This window comes from Chiloscyllium punctatum, chromosome 2 (assembly GCF_047496795.1).
Source record: "Chiloscyllium punctatum isolate Juve2018m chromosome 2, sChiPun1.3, whole genome shotgun sequence".
Classification (NCBI taxonomy): Eukaryota; Metazoa; Chordata; class Chondrichthyes; order Orectolobiformes; family Hemiscylliidae; genus Chiloscyllium; species Chiloscyllium punctatum.
In genome coordinates this window covers 43345586-43369068 of record NC_092740.1, presented here as the reverse complement: position 1 = coordinate 43369068, position 23483 = coordinate 43345586, and the positions used below count along the sequence as shown (strand labels likewise).

At 39.8% G+C, this 23483-nt stretch overlaps 1 protein-coding gene across 5 annotated transcripts in view; it reads right to left on the bottom strand.

The window, feature by feature from the left end:
* LOC140453274 (ceramide transfer protein) overlaps positions 1–23483 on the bottom strand; it is a 112134-nt gene that overhangs the window by 17553 nt on the left and 71098 nt on the right. For 3 of the 5 annotated variants that reach the window (XM_072547831.1, XM_072547840.1, XM_072547847.1), the window contains 7 exons: positions 22009–22147; positions 21062–21145; positions 15853–16010; positions 12748–12840; positions 11271–11357; positions 11003–11095; positions 8808–8882 (listed from right to left, as the gene is read on the bottom strand). In XM_072547831.1, the coding sequence (XP_072403932.1) occupies positions 8808–8882; positions 11003–11095; positions 11271–11357; positions 12748–12840; positions 15853–16010; positions 21062–21145; positions 22009–22147 (729 nt within the window). The remainder of the gene's footprint in view (positions 1–8807; positions 8883–11002; positions 11096–11270; positions 11358–12747; positions 12841–15852; positions 16011–21061; positions 21146–22008; positions 22148–23483) is intronic. The other 2 variants (XM_072547854.1, XM_072547860.1) reach the window with 1 other exon arrangement.

The window sequence follows — 23483 nt, the reverse complement described above, 5'->3', positions numbered from 1 at the left end:
CTCTTAGTACATGTAATGTTTTTCCTTAATGTTGCCATCACCTCTTCGGCCAATTCTATTAAATCTTAAACATTGTTAAAGGAGACAAAGTCAAAACTTGTTTTCAAGTTTAAAACTATGACAAACTTTGTCTTGAAATCTCTGCCCGTTAAGTAAACCTAAGATGCCTGTCGCAGTTGCACATTACTGAATAGGACGAAATAGTTATGCCAGGTTTTCTTTTTAACTGACACAGACAGTCAATGGAAATTTTAGCTTACACAGTATTTCAGATAGCTCAAATCATGGCATTCACAGCCAGACAACAAAATGTTTCTAAGTCTTAGTAAGATGGGACAAGAATGCAAACCATAAGACTTTGATAAGGCAGCTCCAATGAAAGCCATTGGATTTGAGATTGCAGATTTTTATGAAATAGAAAAAGGGAACAAGTGACTATCTGGGATGAGACATTTTAAATAATTATATTGCATATAAGAGTAGACACATTCTTACAAGAATAAGTTAAAATTTTAGACATTGGGGAATTAAATTTTTGTAGGCAATTAGCCTTGGATGCAGAGACGAGTTTCAGTAAACACCCTTGAAGAAACTTATATTTCCATCAGCAAGATCAGGACAACAAAAAGATCTAAACAAAATATCTTCGTATGAGTACCAAGAGACAAATAATGTAGCAAGGGGGGGACAAACTATTTTGAAACAGGGTCACTCTATGACCGAGAGAGTAAACAACTGTCGCTTCACAAGTCAAATCAGGGGTTAAGCTGTTCCCAAAATTGCTAGCTTTGTCACCGAATCATAGTACTAGGTTTAGCTATGTATAACTTTATAAGTAACTTTATTTTGGAGCTGCTATTACTTTTGCCAAGTCTATTCAGTCTTAAACATTGCTAAAAGGAGACAGTCAAAACTTTTTGTTTTCAAGTTTATACAATTATAATAAAATATTATAACAATTGACAGAAATTAACATCCTTTTAATGTTCTGTACTAATGTCAGCAAAAGTTGTGAATTGCATAACTAAATTTGAAGAGTCATTAGCAATAAGTATAAGATGTAGCTGGCAAACACGTCGGAAGGAACAGGACATAAATCAAAGTTGGAACGCGGTCAACAATCCCGAGAGCCCAAAGGCAGGTGATGGAATTCTGGCAAATATCATGAGATAATGGGAGGACCTAAAGTGGACCATGAAGTTGTCTATCAATGATAGTGTATTCACAGGGTGGGTCTGTCAAGTACTGATGTCAATGTTTCATGTAACCATTGTAGCGTGGTATGCGTAAATATCCTGCACTTTACTGGGAAAGGTAGAGTGCGTCACTGACCTTTGATCTGAGCTGTAATTGAGGGAGCAAGTGGGCCCCACGTGAAAGCCAGACTTGGAGCAATCTTCAGTGTCTCTCATACATACGGTAAAGGAGCTCCAAATAAAGATTGATTTGTACTACTGAACATGGAACACAGACTCCTCTTTAAAAATCTGTCTCTAACAAAGCCAATATGCTTTACTGAACGTTCTCCCGAACTGCCCTGTCACAATCATTGATGTATGTGTATATACGCTCTGGCTCCCCTGCCCCAGAATCCATTTTAGAATTAATGTTTTGTTTAAAGGTTGTCTCTGCTTTTTTCCTACAAAAAGTAAGCCCTTCACATTTTTGTATTAAATTTCAATTGCCACTTTCCATTTATTATCTCCAATGTCCTTTTGAAGGTCGCCACTCAGTTTTCCTCAAAATTCACTAACATTTCAAGTTTTATATCATCTGAAAATTCTAAAATTGCACTGTGCAGAGAAGAATCTAGGTCGTGAAAAGCATATGTTCTAAGACCAATTCCGAGGGCCTCTGTACCTTTGATTCAATGAGCTGACCTTTCTCACGAGTCTGTTGCAATCATATTATGAGCTATGAAGACTTCAAATTCACAATGCTAAACTCACAAGTACCACCTTCCTAGGAAATAGCAACTGAAGGAAAAAAGGAAAAGGAAAGCCTGAAATGGGTGGCAAAACCAACCATGGGCATAAGTATTAAAGAAAAGATGTGTGTCCATGGTTGGTTTTACCGTTCAGAAAAGGCATTTAACATGCACGGCCCACTGTATAAATGGAAGGCTGGGCAAGTCCATTACCTGGACATAAGGTCTGTAATGCGGGTGATGCGAACAGTATGGGTTTAACTCCCACTCTGGCTGAGGTTACAATGAAGGCTTGGTGACCCTCAGGTTAAAGCATCAACTGTCTCTCTAATGAGAGAGTAACCCTGTGTTCTGTTAACACTTTATCTAAAGTTTGACTCATGACACTTCACCTATAGCTCAGCTGAAATCATTATACTTTAAGCACTAGTGCTAACACAGTACAATACTTCACTAAAATGAAATGGTACATGTGACCATGGTACATATTTTGATCATGTTAACATTTCAAAAGATGAAGAGATCTTCATGCAGTGGTCAGTGACTTAGACATCTTTAATTGCTCATCAACACATACCAATACTATCCCCCAGTAACCTGCGGTAGAATCTGAGCAAACCAGTGTTGGTGGAAGAACTGCAGCAACCAAATGGATGAAAACCAACAAAGTTTGAATTCCTAATGGTATTCCAACCAAGGTCCAAAAGACCACAAGACATAGGAGTAGAAATTAGGCCATTCGGCCCACTGAGTCTGTTCTGCCATTCAATCATGGCTGATAAGTTTCTCAACTCTATTCTCCTGCCTTCCCGCTGTAACCCTTGATCCACTTACTAATTAAAAACCTATCTTAAATATACTCAATTACTTGGTCTCCACAGCCTTTTGTGGCAACGAGCTCCACAGATTCACTAATCTCTGGCTGAAGTTTTCTCATGATCTCCATTCTGAAGGGTCTTCCCTTTACTTGAAGGTTGTGCCCTTGGGTCCTAGTCTCTCCTCCCAATGGAAACATCTTCCCAACATCCACTCTGTCCAGATCTTAAAACCTGGAGGGCTTTTGCTCACATTAAGACACCATGACTCATCCTAGGGATTTGTAAACCCCTGTCTCTTCAATACAGTCACCAAACAAAATGTATTATCTACCATATATTTCAGCCAATATTCCACCTCTGATATGTGGTGAAGGATAGATTCTGGATAATGTCAAGCACTTTCCTTTTCATGACAGCCACCTCTTCTAAAAAGGTCGGCGTCAACTAGGGCTCCAAATTCACATCATCTGTGCCAGCTCAGCCTTCTACAAATTGCAGCAGTGAGTGTTTGACAATAATGTTCTCCACAAGTCAACAAAAGTCATGGTGTACATAGCAATTGTGATCACAATATCTACCCTGCAGTGAGACCTGGACTGTGCATCAGAGACATCAGAAATTCCATCAACATTTCAGCCACTTCCACTGGACTCAAAGGTGAAACTGCTAAACAAAATTAGTGTGTTTCTTGCTCCACAAACAAATGTTCAGTAAAACTCCTACAAAATAAATTACACGATTTGTAGCTCAGGTTGAGGTTCAGGTTGCAAGTTTGCTCACTGAGCAGGAAGGTTTGTTTCCAGATGTTTCGTCACCATGCTCGGTAGCATCATCAGTGAGCCCCCAGTGAAGTGCTGGTGTTCCATCCCTTTTTCTGTTTGTGTGTCTTGGTCTGTTAAGATGGGTGATATCATTTCTGGTTCTAACAGTTTGGTAAATGGGATCCAAATCAGTGTTTATTGATGGAGCTCCAGTTTGAATGCCAGGCCTCTAGGAATTATTTTGCGTGTCTCTGTTTAGCCTGTCCTAGGATGGACGTGCTGCCCCAGTCAAAGTGGTGCCCTTCTTTGTCTGTAAGGATACTAGTGATAGTGGGTCATGTCTTTTGGTGTCAATGTCTTCTACACACAGGTAAGGTAAGCTCTAGAAGGACTCAATAGACAGAAATATTGTAATCCTACTTGCAGAAAAAGGGTGCATGACTGTCATCCTTAACATAACACAGGACGCTGAAAAAAAAGTCACTGCTCGCAGATACCGACACTTAGGTGGCGATAGACCTGACTCCACAGCTAGACTCTCAGCTTCATTGAAGCAGCTTCATAAATTAGGCCAGATTAACAAGACAGATCTCCAAACAATGATACCTGATGGATCCAACACACTCACTTCTAACGATTACCCAAGGTACACAAACCAATGGTTTTGAAAACTTGAATTTTGGTAAATTTTAGTTGGAGGGTTTTATCCGACTAGTATTACAGAAGGGGAAGGTAAAAGATAGGTTAGAGGAAGGAACTGTAAATAACTTTGAATAATTATTCAGTTATACTTGAATAAAATTGTTAATTTTTACTTTAAATAGTTCTTGGACTCTCAAATGTTCAGATTACTGAACAGGATAAATCTTGTGCTGCTGGTTTGAAATAACCAGGAGGGTTTACCCAGTGACATAACACAGGCAAAGGAACTCCACCAAAAACGGAAATACCTAGAAGACTCGTGCCACTCCACCCAAGGTCCAAATTTGTGTGTGTATTGATGGAGTTCCAGTATGAATGCCAGGCCTCCAGGAACGCCTGAGTGTGTCTCTGTTTATCCTGTCTGAGAATGGATGTGTTGTCCCAGTCGAAATGGGACACCCGAACACCAAAGACACCAAGATAGCAGAGGACAACATAATGGTCTCCTTTGACGTTAACAGCCCTATTCACATCAATTAACATCAACCTGGCCAAAAAAAACACTTACCCCACTACTAGACAAATCAAGGACACAAACACCAGACAGCACCAACTTCATCAGCAAGGACAACATCCTGAAGCTAGTAGAAATGTGCCTCGCTACCCACTTCACCTTAAATGACACTACCTAGAAATAAATCCACGGAACACCCATGGAATCACCAATATTAGGCTTCTTAGCAGAAGCAGTAATGCAGAGACTTGAATGAACAGCCCTCTCCATGATCCAACCCAAACTCTGGGTCCACTACATGGATGACACCTTTGTCATCACAAAACGGAACAAATTAGAGGAAACCTACATTACCAACATCAACATCCTTACTGGCATAAATTTCACAAAACAAGAACAGACTTCCCTTCCTAGATGTCACAGTGGAACAAACAGTTAATGGAGAATGGCAGACCAACATTTACAGGAAAACAACACACAAAGACCAGATACTTAACTGCAGAAGCAATCATCCCAACACCCACAAACAGAGCTGCATCAGGACATTATTTAAACATGCTACAACATACTGCAGCACTCAGGAACTATGAGCAGCAGAAGAAAAATGCCTATACAACATATTCTAGAAAAATGGGTACCCGATGAACACAGCCCAATCCTTAAACAATAAACCCAAACAAGTAGACACAACAGAGCCAGAAACTCTAGCCACACTATCATACAAAGACATCTGAGATGACTGCCAGACTACCCTAGTCCCTTGGCATCATGGTAGCTGACCAAACCTACCAACACACAAACAGCTACTGATGAACCGAAAAAGGACCCTATACCAACAACCAGCAAAACAAATGTCATATACAAAATACCCTGCAACAAACACTAAATTGGACAGGCAAGCAGGAAACTAGCCACCAGGATACACAAACACCAACTAGCCACCAAAAGACATGACCCACCATCACTAGTATCCTTACATACAGATGAAGAAGGACACCACTTCAACTGGGACAACATATCCATCCTAGAGACAAGCACGGAAATTCCAAGAGGCCTGGCATTCAAACCACAACTCCATCAATAAACACATTGATTTGGACCCCATTTACCAAACTCTTAGAAAAAGAACTGGAAACGATATGACCAACCTTAATAGATCAAGACAAACAGAAAGCAGGACAGAACACCAGAGCTTCACTAGAGGCTCACTGATGTTGCTGAGCATGGTAACAAAACATCTGAAAACAAACCTGCCAGCTCAGTGAACAAACTTATAACCAGTACCTGGTGCCTGGGACTGGAAAAGCAATGTTTTTCTAGGACTGATACATTAAGTTTTGGGAACAGATTAGCCACAGATGAGTCAGGCATTTTCTCCAATAATGCAGTGCATCACACAACTGTTACAGTGCAGAAGGGGCCAGTTTGCACCACGATTGAATGATTCATTCACCTAGTGCCATTCCCCAAATTTTCCCTATAAGCCTGCACTTCATCCTTCTCAGGCAATAGAAAAGAAACAGAGTAGCTTGCTAAGCCAGTTAAGAATCAAGCACATGCTGTGGATCTGCTATCACATGCAAGCCAGGCTAAAAGATCACTGATTCTTTTTTCTAAAGGTCATCATTAACCCAGATAGTTACAACAATCCAATACATTCATCATGGCCATTATTCAAAACGTACACTTATGCACGCAGGGTGCGTACGCGCATGCATAGAGTCATAGAGACTAACAGCATGGAAACAAACCCTTCGGTCCAACCATATATTCTAGAACCTGGGTACTGTCTCAGATTGAGGGACAAACCAAGGCTGCCCACATCAAATGCAAAGTACACAAAATTTTTCAAGCAATGTTGAATATTGCAAGGACATCCAACAAAACATACAGTAACTCAGCAACAAAACAGCACATCTTGTCACTGTCCTAAATGTAAAAATGAATTAAGAAACATGTAAATTTAAGAATGGTTTGAAGGATGTTGAATCAGGAAGATATCAAATAATTTTCCCCATTAACTTTAACGTAAGGAGACATCCTATAAAAGTTTGGCAACAGTACACTCAAAGTCCTGCAACTCGGAAAAACATTCAGATACTAGCTGGTTAATTCTTTGCATAAAATGCCACTGGATTTTCAGGCAGAAGAATATGCATAGTGCTGTTTTTATACAAGCAGCATTTGGTCAAGCTTAAAAATAACTATTTGATATGTTAAAATTTTAAGAGCACTTGATGTATGGTTATGTAAAATGAAGAGGGTAAACGGGCACAATTATTGACAACTCTCCCAGCTAATTACTTATTGGATTGTGCTCTGTTCAGTTTTAGAACAGCTAACAGCAGTGAGGGTAGAAAGTAATTACCTGCCTTAAGAATCTTCTCCCTGGTACAAACCGGGGCTGATTTCAAAACAGACTAGAAGTTTTGCAGCAGGCAAATATCCTTCAGTAGGTAGAACTGATAAACAGTTTACAAAAAGGAGATCAAACACCATTGACACAAATATGTACATTCCCCACCTTCCTTCTGCCAATGCATTTTTGCCTTTGTAAGTGTGCAAGTACTTTTGAGAAACAGCAAACTAACTTATAATTTGTTAAAATTGAACACAAAAGAAGTATAATTCATAAAACAAACAAACATTCTTTCATGTCTTAAATCGCCAGCAGTTTTGAAAAGGATTTTGAAAAATGCATTGTTTATATTAATAGTATTCAACTGTTTCACCCACTTTTCTCACAATGTACTTCAGGATGGGCTTTTTGTCTAGCTTTTACCAGGAATATGAGAACTGGGGCAGTAAGAACTCCAGAATCTGAAGGACAAATGTCAAGAGTACACAAAAGCTTATGTCTGCTGGGACTTACCTTAAGTTCACATGGTAGACAGCCACAGACACTGACAAGATTACAAATTCCTTAAATTAACATGGTACCTTTGTGATCTACCCAAGTATGTAACAATCACAGAAACTGATGAAACGAGGTCTGGAATCATCTGTGGCCAGAAAGCAAAGCTGACATTTCAAGTCAGGCAATTCTCTAAACTACTTCTTTCTCCCTACAGATGCTGCCGGACCTGCTGAGTTTCACGAGCAATTTCTGTTTTCGTTTCAGATCTCTGGCATCTGCAGTTTTTAAATTTATGTATGATCATTGTCGTATTTGTCAATAAAATAGGACCTTAAACATGCTTTCAGGAAGATGTCACCTATCGCCATCAACTTCTTCAAAAGAAGAAAGTTTAGGGCACTGCCCTAATGGGGTACTTAGTGCTTTAGTAGCTGTCCAGATTGAGAAACTTTAAGATTGAGGATATGTGGTTGGTAGTATACTGCAATCAGAATTCAACTTGGTCACGTTCCACAGTCAAAAATAATTAATGTTTGGGATTGGGAGAGAAGTGACCAAAGAACAAAAGATGACAAACTTCATTGCAACCGGGCATGGTTCTCCCAACAGGAGAAACAAAACCTGTAGGTGGTCCTGCTTCAAAAATGATGATTCTAAAACAGTGAAGAATAACTCAGGCATAATTTTCTAAGAAAAGACAATGTGTTAAGTGAATTTCTTTTCCTCTCATGAGGATGAAGCAAATTTCTAACTGTACAAAGAAGGTAAACAGCTAAATGATTGAAATTTAGTTGCAATAGTTACATTTCTAAAACTAAAAGCTTTCAGCAAGTCACATGTATAAGTGAGTTTAAAGGCTTTCAGAACATTGCATTAGTAATGGTAGGTTTACAGTATGGCATGCTGTTATGTTACTATACCAGTGATGCTTGGATTAACGTATTCCATAGAAATGCTAACAGCACACAATTGTATTTCACAGCCAAGCTGTAATTTGGCTCTTTTCTTCCTTAATATCAAAGCAATGTTGAAAACGAGGGCATAAAGTTTGATTTGGAGAAATGTTATGTAATTCTTTACTCAAATTTTAATAAATTGATGTTCATGACAAGAGCAATTTTTAAATATTACTGCAATAGTGTCATGCAGCTGGTACACTGTCATAGGTCAGGGAATAAGTTATAGTCAGCAAACATCACCAACACTATGAAGATGTAGACGCAAACCCAGGTGAAGTAGTCAAGAGAAGTGAGCTGCAGAGAAGGACCACTCTGAGTTTGTACAGTACCTGGGTGCTGAATCTGTGATCATCTGAGGCACTGACTAGATCAATGGAAGACATGGAGGAAGAGCGACTAAAGGGCTACCACAGAGACAGACAAAGAAAAACCCAGTTCAGAACAACAGCACAACAAGGCATTCAAACATTAACCTTCACCACAAAAAAATGCATTAAAGAGCCAATAAGCTTTAAAAGAAATGACAACAGCCGCAATGATATCATGCAACTATGTACCATACTGGGCTGAGGAGTGGCAGATGGAGTTCAACCCTGTCAAGTGTGAGGTTGTCCATTATGGAAGGACAAATACGAATGTGGAATACAGCGTTAACGGTAGGGTTCTTAGTCAGGTGGAGGAGCAGAGGGATCTTGGGGTCTATGTTCATAGCTCTTTGAAAGTTGCCACTCAGGTGGATAGAGCTTGTAAGAAGGCCTATGGTGTATTAGCGTTCATTAGCAGAGGGATTGAATTCAAGAGTCGTGAAGTGATGTTGCAGCTGTACAGGACTTTGGTTAGGCCACATTTGGAGTACTGTGTGCAGTTCTGGTCGCCTCACTTTAGGAAAGATGTGGAAGCTTTGGAGAGGGTGCAGAGAAGATTTACCAGGATGTTGCCTGGAATGGAGAATAGGTCGTACGAGGATAGGTTGAGAGTGCTAGGCCTTTTCTCATTGGAACGGCGAAGGATGAGGGGTGACTTGATAGAGGTTTATAAGGTGATCAGAGGAATAGATAGAGTAGACAGTCAGAAACTTTTTCCCCGGGTACAACAGAGTGTTACAAGGGGACATAAATTTAAGGTGAAGAGTGGAAGGTATGCGGGATGTCAGGGGTAGGTTCTTTACCCAGAGAGTGGTGGGGGCATGGAATGCGCTGCCTGTGGGAGTGGCAGAGTCAGAACCATTGGTGACCTTTAAGCGGCAATTGGATAGGTATATGGATGGGTGCTTAAGCTAGGACAAATGTCCGGCACAACATCGTGGGCTGAAGGGCCTGTTCTGTGCTGTATTGTTCTATGTTCTTTACTCATGGAATCCTGAAGTCGACAATTCTATGATAATAGCCACAATCAAGTGCAAATATTTGATGCCTTATCTTTTAAGTACATAAAACAACTCGTGCCTTGTTTTAAAAATGATTGTGATGCATGTAAAAAGTTAGTATATGAGCCATCAAGCATATATTATAGTACTTCTGCACAACATTTTTGTCTCAACTACTTCTGATATTGGAAAAAAGTATTAGCTTTAGTGATCTGGTGAAATCCACAAAACCCTTATGCAAAGCTTTCTCTTAAATATTACTTTTCAAAAATTGAAGACATTTAGATATATTCTTAACAATCCTCCAGATAAAAAGACTGAAAAATGGCAAAAGTAACTATTGTTTTCATACAAGTAAAATAGTTTGTCAACCGCAAAAACAAATTTCATTTAAAATGTTGCAATGGCCTTAAACTGGTTTCATATGTTGTAGAGCTAAAAATGTACATCAATTCTTTACCAGCTTGCAAATGCAAAATCAAATGGATTTCACTATTAATAAAACTGGCTCATCAAAACAAATTACGAAAAAGAAACTAAGGAAAAGAGATCTCACTGCCACAATAGAAAACAACCACGACAACTTCTGAATGGCATTTAGAATGAGATAGTTGAGAAGAAGAAAATTTCCAATAACTTTCAAAGTCCCTCATTTTATGCATTGAGCAAACAGAATCAACAATTAGAATGGATGACCAAATTTACACATCATGTACCATGACCATGGATTTTTGGATCACATCACCCGAGGGATGACTAGTTCGGGCTTTTCAGCACATCCTGTTTATTTCATTGACACTGAATTTCAAAATTCCCTCTTTTCCCCCTCCCATGCTGATACTTCGCACCAGGCAGAGAGTCTGGTTACATTTATGAAAGTATCAACTAACCAACACTACCACAAGCAGTGCTTCAGTGACATCACAGGATGAGTCGGCAACTAACTGGAGTGCAAATCCTCACATTGCATTCTCCATAGGAACTGCTGATTTCAGCCTTCTACAATAAAAAGTTTAAAACAATTAAATACATTTTTCAAAATTTTTATTTACAGATTAGAATCTCAGCGGCAACTGAGGATTTTGCTCGCAAAATACAGAGTAATGCCAATACTAAAGCAATTTCCTACATACCAATGAAATGATCAGGTCACCATACCTGTTTGGCAAATCTGTGTACACCAACTGCTGTGAAGGAATCACCAAATGGCAGAGCAGCTGACCAATGAATTCTTGACTTCTCCGTGTGAGACTAAAAATTGAAATTATTACAGAACTCAGTTACAAACCAAAAGTACCACTGATTATTCGATCTGACTGATGTTGCTATGAGCAAAAGCGCATGCCGAAAAGGCTTTAGTGATTGCAGAAGGTTGATTAGAATATATAAAACATTAAATAATTTTAGAACTACAATGGAAAAATACCTGTTCTTCAATTTTGTCTTGTCTGTCAAGAGCAGCTTCAACAGCATCAAAGAATTCTTCCTCATTTATCAAACTGTTCGGACCTTCCTAATAAAGCAAAGCATTCCAATAAAAGAAAGCAAGCTGAAGGGACTTGCATTCATATACTCTCTTCACATCTCAAATACCTTAAAAACACTGGATTTACAATGAATTATGTGAAACACAGCAGGTCATATAGTGCAATCCCAATACTAATAGAATAAACAGCAACTACAAAGACTCTAAAACAGCAACAGAATAACAGTTAAATAAAACAAAAGCAGAAATTCCTGGAGAAACTCAGCAGGCCAAGCAGCACCTGTAGAGATAAAGTAAAGTTAATGCTTCAAAGTCCAATGACATTTCAGATGTTCAGGGGAATGAGGAAGGGTTTCTGGACTCAGTGTTAACGCTGTCTCCACAGATGCTGCCAGATCCATTGGTTTCTCTCGCAATTTCGACTTTTGTTTACTAACAGTTAATCTGATTTTGTGCTACTGGTTGAGGTTAAACAGAACACTTCAAATTTCATCATGGGATCTTTAATAGCCACTAAAATAGACAAGCACCTTAATTTTAATACTTGAAAGAATTTTTAAAACAGAAAAATGCACCAAAAAATGCAGCATTGCACCAGCTTTGGTCTGTCAGCCAGGATTTACAGATTGTAGCATGCAGCTCACACTTCAGCAAGGAACTCATCAGAACGTTTTGAGCGGATGAGTGCAGAAATTAGTCGAGCTGGGCCCATCAGGAGATGCGCTGTTTAATAACTTTTAGATCAGCAAACCCAATATTAGTTTTGTTTTAAAATTAAAAAATTAAATGAGACAGAATAGATATATCTCCAGAACCTTAAGTTTATTAGTCCAGGCGTTGGAATGGTTTACCACAAGTTAATTAACCACCATGTTCCTTCCTCCCATTGTCATTTGGTGATCCCTAAAAGGAAGTCTTTTACATGAAAACTGGATGGTAACAGGATCAAGTCCTAGTTACATGACTTCACCAATTGCTCAATTGTGAAGAAAGGTAATGTAAGGAAAGATATTGAAATGCAACAATAAAATCATAACCAGCTTCAATCAGCATGTTTATAAATTGTGGGAGATTCAAATGTAAAAATCAAAGTAGGCTCAAAACTTCGCTAAAATAAACAAACTTTCAAAGATACTGTCTAATGTTCATGTTGTCAAAATGCTCACAACTAGGAAGGCGTTCAATCAATAAAACCCAACATTCCCAGCGTTCAAGACAGTTACTCTGTTGGCAAAATCCTAAGTACTGTTGACTGGTATGTGGAAACAAGTCTGGTAAGCCACAAGATTTCCTATCACTATTTTCTTCTTGGGTTATCTTTCTATTCAACCCAGATAGCCAGAATTTGACAGCAAGCTCAAAAAAAAAGCCAAGCAATTTGGCTGGAGGGAAACGGATTGACAATTTGAATTCTTACCTCATAATCAGGTCCACCGAAGTGGCATTTTTTCTTAAGCTCTGACAATGCATTCTTGTAAGCATCTTCCACTCTTCGCCTCTTTTCAATTTCCTGGAAGTTCAAAAGATTAAAAGTACATATATTTTTCAGGTGACTGTGCATCAGACGTTGTACAAGATTTACAAAAAAAGTTATTTGCAGCTCAGTGGCCATTTAGTTTATACATTAATTATATAACAAATAAAGTTCTCACACAAAATATAATACGTCAAACCTTGTCCCAATGACAGACAGCTGTGTCACGTAAGTCTCATTCCAAACTACAGTGCTTCCACTTTTCACTAATTCCAGATAGGTAAATTGCTGTTCATATTTTAAATTGTCTTTACAGAAGAAAGTTACACTTTCTTCTTTTACAGAAGAAATATACACCAGTTCCTTAAGGTATTAGGGCAGATGATGAAGAAAGGACATGGTATACTTGCCTTTATTAGTTGAGGCATAGAGTTTGAACAGTAAGGTTATGCAGGAAAGGTTGTTGTGGTTCTGTTCGCCGAGCTGGGAATTTGTCTTGCAAACGTTTCGTCCCCTGTCTAGGTGACATCCTCAGTGCTTGGGAGCCTCCTGTGAAGTGCTTCTGTGCTGTTTCTTCTGGCATTTATAGTGGCCTGTCTCTGCCGCTTCCGGTTGTCAGTTCGAGCTGTCCGCTGTAGTGGCCGGTATATTGGGTCCAGGTCGATGTGTTTGTTAGAGTCTGTGGATAAGTGCAATGCCTCTAGGAATTCCCTGGCTGTTCTGTTTGGCTTGCCCTATAATGGTAGTGTTGTCCCAGTCGAATTCATGTTGCTTGTCGTCTGTGTGTGGGGCTACTAAGGATAGCTGGTCGTGTCGTTTCGTGGCTAGTTGATGTTCGTGTATACGGATCGTTAACTGTCTTCCTGTTTGTCCGATGTAGTGTTTTGTGCAGTCCTTGCATGGGATTTTGTGCACTACATTAGTTTTGCTCATGTTGGGTATCGGGTCCTTTGTTCTGGTGAGTTGTGCTCTGAGCGTGGCTGTTGGTTTGTGTGCTGTTAGGAGTCCTAGTGGTCGCAGTAGTCAGGCTGTCAGTTCAGAAATGCTCCTGATGTATGGTATACATCAACAGCCACGCTCAGACAACAACTCACCAGAACAAAGGACCCGATACCCAACATGAGCAAAACTAATGTAGTGCACAAAATCCCATGCAAGGACTGCACAAAACACTACATCGGACAAACAGGAAGACAGTTAACGATCCGTATACACGAACACCAACTAACCACGAAACGACACGACCAGCTATCCTTAGTAGCCACACACAGACGACAAGCAACATGAATTCGACTGGGACAACACTACCATTATAGGGCAAGCCAAACAGAGAACAGCCAGGGAATTCCTAGAGGCATAGCACTCATCCACAGACTCTAACAAACACATCGACCTGGAACCAATATACCGGCTACTACAGCGGACAGCTCGAACTGACAACCGGAAGCGGCAGAGACAGGCCACTATAAATGTCGGAAGAAACAGCACAGAAGCGCTTCACAGGAGGCTCCCAAGCACTGAGGATGTCACCTAGACAGGGGACGAAACGTCTGCAAGACAAATTCCCAGCTCGGCGAACAGAACCACAACAATGAGCACCCGAGCTACAAATCTTCTCCCAAACTTTGAGCAGGAAAGGTTGGTTAGGCCATAGCTAGGAATATTGTGCGCAGTTCTGGAATCAACATTATAGGAGACATGTGATAGCACTAAAGAGGGTACAAAGGAGATTTACCAGTTGGTGCCTGGGTTGAACAGTTTCACTTCTGTAGAGAGTTTGGACAGCGTGAGGTTGTTTTTCTTTGAGCAGAGGAGATGGAGAGGTGACATGATTGAGATGCACAAAATTATGGAGGGATATAGATGGGAAGAAACTTCTCTTCACAGAGGGATTAATGACCAGGGGGCATAGATTTAAGTTAAGGGGCAGAATGTATAGAGGGGTGAGAGGAAAAACTTTTTCACTTTGAGTGGGGAGGCAATCTGGAAATCTCTGCCCGTAATGGCGGTAGAGGCAGAAACATTCAACATTGAAACAGTTAGATGTGGACTTGCAATGCCAAGGCAAACAAGACTATGGGCCAAATGCTGAAAAATATGTTAGAATATTTGAATGGCTGTTTTTTGACCGATCCAGATGCAACGTGGGACCCTTTTCTGTGTTACAGATCTTTGATTCTATAAAGACCAAAGACAATGCTTCAAAGGAGCTTCATTTGAAGTGGGGCAGCACTGGCTTTAATGACTAGGAACCCCATCTTAATCATTCAATTTGATGACAATCAAGCTGAGTCTGATGCTTTATGAAGTTTAGCAGCTGCAAAACAAAAGGAAATCAAGTACTGCACTCTAATCCCACTATTTTGTGGAACATTCTGTCCCATTTTCCCAAGATCTGAGTGTCAAGGATTTGACCTCTTCAGTCACAAGAACACCCAAGGCAGGAATTCACAAACCTGAGAAGACTTTATCCTTGAAGCCAGGTACAGCCAGCAACAATGACGACAAAAGGAACTGAGTTTTTTAAACATCATTTTTGTGTACAAAAGCTAGCATCAAGAAACATTAAAGGCCTGAACATGCCTCTTGAAGATAGCAATATCACAGCATCATTGCTGGGATAAATATTCCAGGAAATAAGTTACTTTGTAGTCAGTATGAGAGGAAATATAACTTTTTTTTGTGAAAGATAACAATATCTGAGAAGCTTAAAGTTCTCCTTTCTACATCATACAAATCATTCATTGACATGACTTTTTCCCCCAATTTAACTCGTGCACAAACATAATCCTGAGATCACTATGTACTTTTCTACATTAACCTAGAAACTACTTCAAACGAACTAATTTCTCTGCAAACCTATAACCTACTCTTTACTATGTCAACTGGTTTTTCTCCCTTTAGAGATTTTCCACCTGTTTGCTTGTTTCTCATGCTTTCATATCTCTCTACAAAGAAAAAATATATGTTACACACACAATGATAAGTATTTGTGGAAATTCATAATTTTAAAACCAAAATATTGTCAACTGATTCTTTCAATGTTACCTTATCAATTCTCTTCTGCCAGCTGTCTTCTCGCTTTACCATCAGTTCAATGCAGTGAGAAAGTGTAGCCAGAATTCCTGCTGTAGTAGCCTTGAAGGTGATCGCTTCACCTTTAAAATCTATTCCGTTAATCCCTTTGGGTGTCACACATGGAAATACTGTACAATGGATATCAAAATACATACAAGATTCTGAGAATGTAAAACTCAATTGGTTGAAAGAAAGCCGTGACAGTAACATGTAAATCAGTTAATAATCTTTATAAACAAAAATACAACACCAAAATAATAGATGATGTAAAAGTTCAAGTATTTCGTAACATAAGACCCATTTTCAAATGATAGGTTCATTTCACATTTTTCAACAGTGAAAGGAAGGATCATTGAAGCCATTCATTCAAGGTCACAAGAAGCCCAGTTCGAGAAACACCGTAATTGTTTTGCTTGTGCAGCTTTGTTTCAATCGAAAAATATTTTATTATTCTGAGATTCATGGTTGGTGCATTGCCTCCCAGGTGCCAGGGTTCATGATGTCTCGGATTGTGTTTTTGGGATCCTTAAGGGGGAGGGGGAGCAGCCCCAAGTCGTGGTCCACATAGGCACCAACGACATAGGTAGGAAGAGAGATGGGGATATAAGGCAGAAATTCAGGGAGCTAGGATGCAAGCTTAGAGCTCGGACGAACAGTTGTCGTCTCTGGTTTGTTGCCAGTGCCATGTGCTAGTTAGGCGAGGAATAAGAGAGGGGAGTTGAACACGTAGCGACAGGGAGAATGCAGGAGGGAGGGTTTTGGATTCTTGGATAATTGGGGCTCTTTCTAGGGTAGGCGGGACCTCTACAAGCAGGATGGTCTTCATCTGAACCAGAGGGGTACCAATATCCTGGGGGAGAAATTCGCTAAGGCTATGGGGTGGGTTTAAACTAATCCAGCAGGGGGATGGGAACCTAAATTGTAGTTCGGGTATAGAAAAGGTTGAGAATAGGGAAGTCCAAAATCAAGTTTCAGGGACACAAGATGGCACCAGCAAGCATGAGGTTGGTTTGAAGTGTATCTACTTCAATGCCAGGAGCACCCGGAATAAGGTGGGTGAACTTGCAGCATGGGTTGGTACCTGGGACTTCAATGCTGTGGCCATTTTGGAGACATGGATAGAGCAGGGACAGGAATGGTTGTTGCAGGTTCCAGGATTTAGATGTTTCAGTAAGAACAGAGAGATGGTCAAAGAGGGAGAGTTATGGCTTTGTTGCTCAAGGACAGTAGTACAGTTGTAGAAAGGATGTTTGGGGACTCGCCAACTGAGGTAGTATGGGCTGAGGTGAGAAACAGGAAAGTAGAAGTCACCCTGTTGGGAGCTTTCTATAGGCCTCTGAATAGTTCCAGAGATGTAGCGGAAAGGTTAGCAGAGATGATTCTCGATAGGAGTGAGAGAGACAGCGTAGTTGTCATGGGGGACTTCAACTTTCCAAATCTTGACTGGGAACACTATAGTATGAGTACTATAGATGGGTCAGTTTTTGTCCAGTGTGTGCAGGAGGGCTTCCTGACAGTATGTAAACAGGCCAGCAAGGGGTCAAGCCACATTAGATTTGGTACTGGGTAATGAGCTCGGCCAGGTGTTAAGACTTGGAAGTAGGTGAGCACTTTGGTGATAGTAATCACAATTCCATTATGTTTACTTTAGTGATAGAAAGGGATAGGTGTATACCACAGGGCAAGAGTTACAGCTGGGGGAAAGGCAATTATGATGCGATTAGGCAAGATTTAGGAAGCATAGCATGGGAAGGAAACTGCAGGGGATGGGCACATTAGAAACGTGGAGCTTATTCAAGGAAAAGCTCCTGACTGTCCTAGATATGTATGTACCTGTCAGGCAGGGAGGAAGCTGTAGAGCGCAGGAGCTGTGGTTTACGAAGGAAGTTGTTGGCAGATAGGATTCAGGGTAAACCCTAAGGCTTTCTATAGGTATTTAAGGAATAAAGGAATGACGGGAGTAAGATTAGGGCCAATCAAGGATAGTAGGGGGAAGTTGCGTTTGGGGTCAGGGGAGATAGGGGAAGCACTAAATAAATATTTTTCGACAGTATTCACTCTAGAAAATGACAATGCTGTCAAGGAGAATACTGAGATACAGGCTACTAGACTAGGTGGGATTGAGGTTCACAAGGAAGAGGTTTTAGAAATCCTGCAGTGTGTAAATAAGTCCCCTGGGCCGGATGGGTTTATCCTAGGATCCTCTGGGAAGCCAGGGAGGAGATTGCTGAGCCTTTGGCATTGATCTTTAAATCATTATTGTCTACAGGAATAGTGCCAGAAGACTGGAGGATAGCAAATGTGGTTCCCCTGTTCAAGAAGGGGAGTAGAGACAACCCTACTTGTGACCAGTGAGTCTTACTTCAGTTGTTGGTAAAGTGTTGGAAAAGGTTATAAGAGATAGGATATATAATCTAGAAAATAATAATTTGATTAGGGATAGTCAGCACGGTTTTGTGAAGGGTAGGTCGTGCCTCACAAACCTTATTGAGTTCATTGAGAAGGTAGCCAAACAGGTAGATGAGAGTAAACCGGTTGATGTGGTGTATATGGATTTCAGTAAGGCTTTCGCTAAGGTTCCCCACAGTAGGCTATTGTACAAAATGCGGAGGAATGGAATTGTGGGAGATATAGCAGTTTGGATCAGTAATTGGCTTGCTGAAAGAAGACAGAGGGTGGTGGTTGATGGGAAATGTTCATCCTGGAGTCCAGTTACTAGTGGTGTACCGCAAGGGCCGGTATTGGGTCCACTGCTGTTCGTCATTTTTATAAACTACCTGGATGAGGGCATGGAAGGGTGGGTTAGTAAACTTGCAGATGATACTAAGGTCGATGGAGCTGTGGATAGTGACGAAGGATGTTGTAGGTTACAGACAGACATAGATAAGCTGCAGAGCTGGGCTGAGAGGTGGCAAATGGAGTTTAATGTGGATAAGTGTGAGGTGATTCACTTTAGTCGGAGAAACCAGAATGCAAACTACTGGGCTAATGGTAAAGTTCTTAGTAGTATAGATGAGCAGAGAGATCTCTATGTCCAGGTACACAGATCCTTGAAAGTTCCACCCAGGTTGACAGAGTTGTTAAGAAGGCACACAGTGTTTTAGCTTTTATTAAAAGAGGGATCAAGTTCCGGAACCACGAGGCTACAGCTGTACAAAACTCTGGTTGGCTGCATTATAAGAAGGATGTGGAAGCTTTGGAAAGGGTGCAGAGGAGATTTACTAGAAGGTTGCCTGGTATGGAGGGAAGGTCTTACAAGGAAAGGCTGAGGGACTTGAGGCTGTTTTCGTTAGAGAGAAGGAGGTTGAGGCACGACTTAGAGACACATAAGATAATCAGATTTGGAGATGCCGGTGTTGGACTAGGATGTACAAAGTTAAAAATCACACAACACTAAGTTATAGTCCATCAGGTTTAATTGGAAGCACACTAGCTTTCGGAGCAACGCTCCTTCATCAGCTTCATCATCATCGGCAAGCACGAGGGGGTATAGCTTTAAATTGAGGGGTGATAGATATAGGACAGATGTCGGAGGTAGTTTCTTTACTCAGAGAGTAGTAAGGGTATGGAATGCTTTGCCTGCAACGGTAGTAGATTCGCCAACTTTAAGTACATTTAAGTCGTCATTGGACAAGCAAATGGATGTACATGGAATAATGTAGGTTAGATGGGCTTCAGATTGGTATGACAGGTCGGCGCAACATCGAGGGCTGAAGGGATGTACTGCACTGTAATGTTCTATGTTCATCTTCATAACTTGAGGTAAAATTGTTAGGACATGAATAAGGGCCCATTTAATCCCGATAATCTTTCATGCACAGTCACAGTTTAGTGAGAAGAGCATATAGTGGAGACGAGGATTTTCGCCAAATCATGTAGAGATCGAAAGTAGTCTTGCTAACCATATTTGCCATTTAACCATAAAAAGATATCATAAGAAGGGTACGCCCCTGTGTATGTCAGAAAAGGGTCATTAACTCAATCAAAAATTCTGGGGAAGATGAACTTTGCCCTTGCAACTTCAAATTTGAGTGATCACCACAGAGTATTTTCTTTAATTCATTGAGGCACGGTAGCTCAGTGGTTAGCAATGCTGCCTCACAGCACCAGGGTCCCATGTTTGATTCCAGCCTCAGGCGACTGTCTGTGTGAAGTTTTGCACATTCGCCCCATGTCTGTGTGGGTTTCCTCCCACAGTCTAAAGATGTGCAGGTCAGGTGAACTAGTCATGCTAAATTGCCCAAAGTGTTAGGTGCATTCGTCAGAGGGGAAATGGGTCTGGGTAGGTTGCTCTTCGGAGGGTCGGTGTGGACTGGTTGGGTCGAAGGGCCGTTTCCAAGCTGCAGGAAATCTAATCTAATCTAATTACTTGAAGAATGCCTTCAATCAAGAAACCACACGAAAACATTATAATCGGAGGGAAAAAAAAACAGAATGGCAATGAACCATTGGGCGAATTGTGCAAAGCATTTGCAAGTTTAGTCAAGAAGATGAGTTTGATAAAGTTTTGGAAGAAGTACAAAGAAAGTATATTAATAGGCCAAGTTGTTTCACATCAATGAGTCTTCCCAAAAGCATAATTAGTGGGAGATTTTACAATGTAATCTCAGGTGAGAAGTACACTATTCAGTAAACCCTTCACTTCTCTTCAAAAATCATTATATTTTGCAACATACTGTAATATGGTGAATGTCGAAACAACCATAATTGACCAATGCTTTTAATAGGTAAAAAGGTAAAGTTTATTCCTGATGAAGGGCTTTTGCCCGAAACGTTGATTTCGCTGCTCGTTGGATGCTGCCTGAACTGCTGTGCTCTTCCAGCACCACTAATCCAATGCTTTTAATATCATAGTTACAATCAAATACACTATTTTTATATATGTCGTGAATTATTTTTATAGATCACCACAATTTAGCATCAACAGCCAAGGGAATATTTCATTAAAGTAATTATCTACTAAAAATGGTATGAAATCTGCTCATAAGATTGAAAGGATCTGGTTTACACATCCAAAAGTCCAGTCAGTGATACAGCACAGAAATGAATTTTTTTTTGGAAAAACGTACTAATTTAAAAGCAGTAGAAATGTTTTTCATACACAAATATTAAACGTACTACATTAAAAAAAGTTAGAGCAGTAAAGCAATTAAGCTGCAAATTTTAAAAAAGTACTTGCATTTCTCTTTGCTGCCATTATTATTATGTATAAAGTCACCATCCGACCGCGTGGTTGGAAAAGCATCTTCATCATCTTCCACTACTAAAACAGGAGATTTGAATCTTTGATATATTATTCCAGACTTCTGCCAAATAAACCAATTTTTACTCCGCTTCTATATCAGCATCAGCCTCATCTTCCTACCAGTCCAAGCACGTACACTGCATTCACACACTCCAATAACAGCAGTCTTTAAGTGTTGAGTTTTATGAATGATGCTACGCTGATGAAAAGCTACAATAGTTACACTTGAATTTCTCTGTGTACATGACTGGTACCAACACTGTTACAGTTACAGAGCAGCACTACCAGGAACGTTGATAAAACAGTTTACCAATGCTCCCAAGGTCTTAATGTATAACTTCAGATATTAACTTTTTACTACAAAATTGGAAAACATACCCAATAAAGTTTGAATTTTGCTGCAAAAAGTCTAATTCTTGTTATTTAGATTTGTTATGTTTCAAAAGCTTCATAAGAGATAAATATTGCAGTTTAATACCCTAACGACCTGATATATCCACTGAAGTACTGTTTTCTCTGAAAGACAGTAAACACTAGCCTCAAATAGTTACATTATGAGTAAAATTAAGACTTTTCAAGCAAGATTAAAACAGATATGCAACTCCAAACTTCCAGTAAACCAAACTTTTGTTTTGCAAGGTTTAATTCTGAAAACATTAAAAACCCAAATTACTCTAATTTCTAGAATTGCATGAAAACTCAAAAACATCCAGGTGTTGAGTGAAATGAAGAAATATAGTCAACGTGCTGCTCTGGTAATTTTTCATTTCTTTCTTAAATTCATTAATAAGAATTGCATTTCTTTTTCCCCCCAAAAGGTGTTCTGAAATCATATTGCACCAACAGTTCAAAAATCCATGCATAAGAAAATATGAATGCACCTTTATCTCTCTGGAGCTCATCTTTAGAGACAGCATCCGCACAAGCGTCAAAGTACTTCTGTAGTGTATCAACTTGTCTGCATAGGATATCACGAAAGGTTTCCATTTCAGCGAGTTTTTCACGTAAGCTATGGCCTTTCTGAAATCAGAAAGCAAGTTATTTATGACTCCTGTAGCAATGTGAAGTTAATTATATGTCCTGAGCTTCTACAAATAAATGGTAAAAGATAACATAATTAAATTTACTGCAGTCAATTGGAGATGCTGACAGACATAGCAAATAGCTATTGCAATACTAGTAATGACGAGCTGGTATATTGTGCACCTTTAGCAAGTATTTGGGCTCCACCTCAGATTTTTGTCCATATGCAAATAAGAATACTTAGGCCTTTGGAAACTGTGGCACAGTGATTATGTAACTGGATTTATAACCAGAGGTCTGGACCATGAATCTGTGCACAAATTTAAATCCCAAAACAACAGGTGGGAAATTTAAGTTAAATTAATCTGAGCATAGATTCAGAAGAAAGGAAAGTAGGAGTAAATGGAACGCACAAAATTAGCAAAGGACTTTTGGAAGGCAGAACAAAGGTTGGAAAATAGGCAAAAGGAGCTTAGTTTTAATGGTACATACATAAATGCAAGAGTAGAGTAGACGAGGCAAATGGGATATGGCACATGGACATTATGATTTTTTTTTTAAAAGTTACTCCAAAAACAACTTCAAGGAGAACAGGAACAGCACCTTAATTTTCCTGGTTACAATGTTTTCAGATGAGATAACTAGGGTATAAAAATTGATTTTGAAAATATACACTGCATCTAAAGAGCTATCAGGAAGATCTTCAGACGAGGTCGGTTAGATTGAACTAAGGGACAACAAAGTGGCAACAACACGGGTGGGAGCATACTAATAAACATTTAGTTTGAGGGACGTGGAAGAGCAAATTTGTAGCAAATGTGAGACAAAGCATACTACTGGAGAATTCCAAATATTCTAATCAGAACCGGTTATAATCAGTGTAACAAAGTACACAGGACACACAATTCCTAAATTACACTCAGGAAAACCAGAGGAGTGATTTTGCAGTCATCACAATCATTAGATTTATCATAGTAATGGTGAAGGAGAAAATAAGAGAAAAGGTATCAAAATTAGCAAAAGAAATTTCGGTATTTGAAGTGAAATTCACGTCAAAGCAATAGAAGGTATTTAAGTTTATGTAAACTTGTTCCCACAGAAAACTTGTGGAACACAAATCCAGAGCTCCCTGGAAGATAAGCCATATAGATGCTAAATATGGTAAAAAGGGAAGCTTAAGTCAAGTGTGAAGATTAGATTAGATTCCCTACAGTATGGAATCAGGCCATTTGGCCGAACAAGTCCACACTGACGCTCTGAAGGGTAAACCATTGTTTATCCCTTACTAATGCACCTAACACTATGGGCAATTTAGCATGGCCGATTCGCCTGA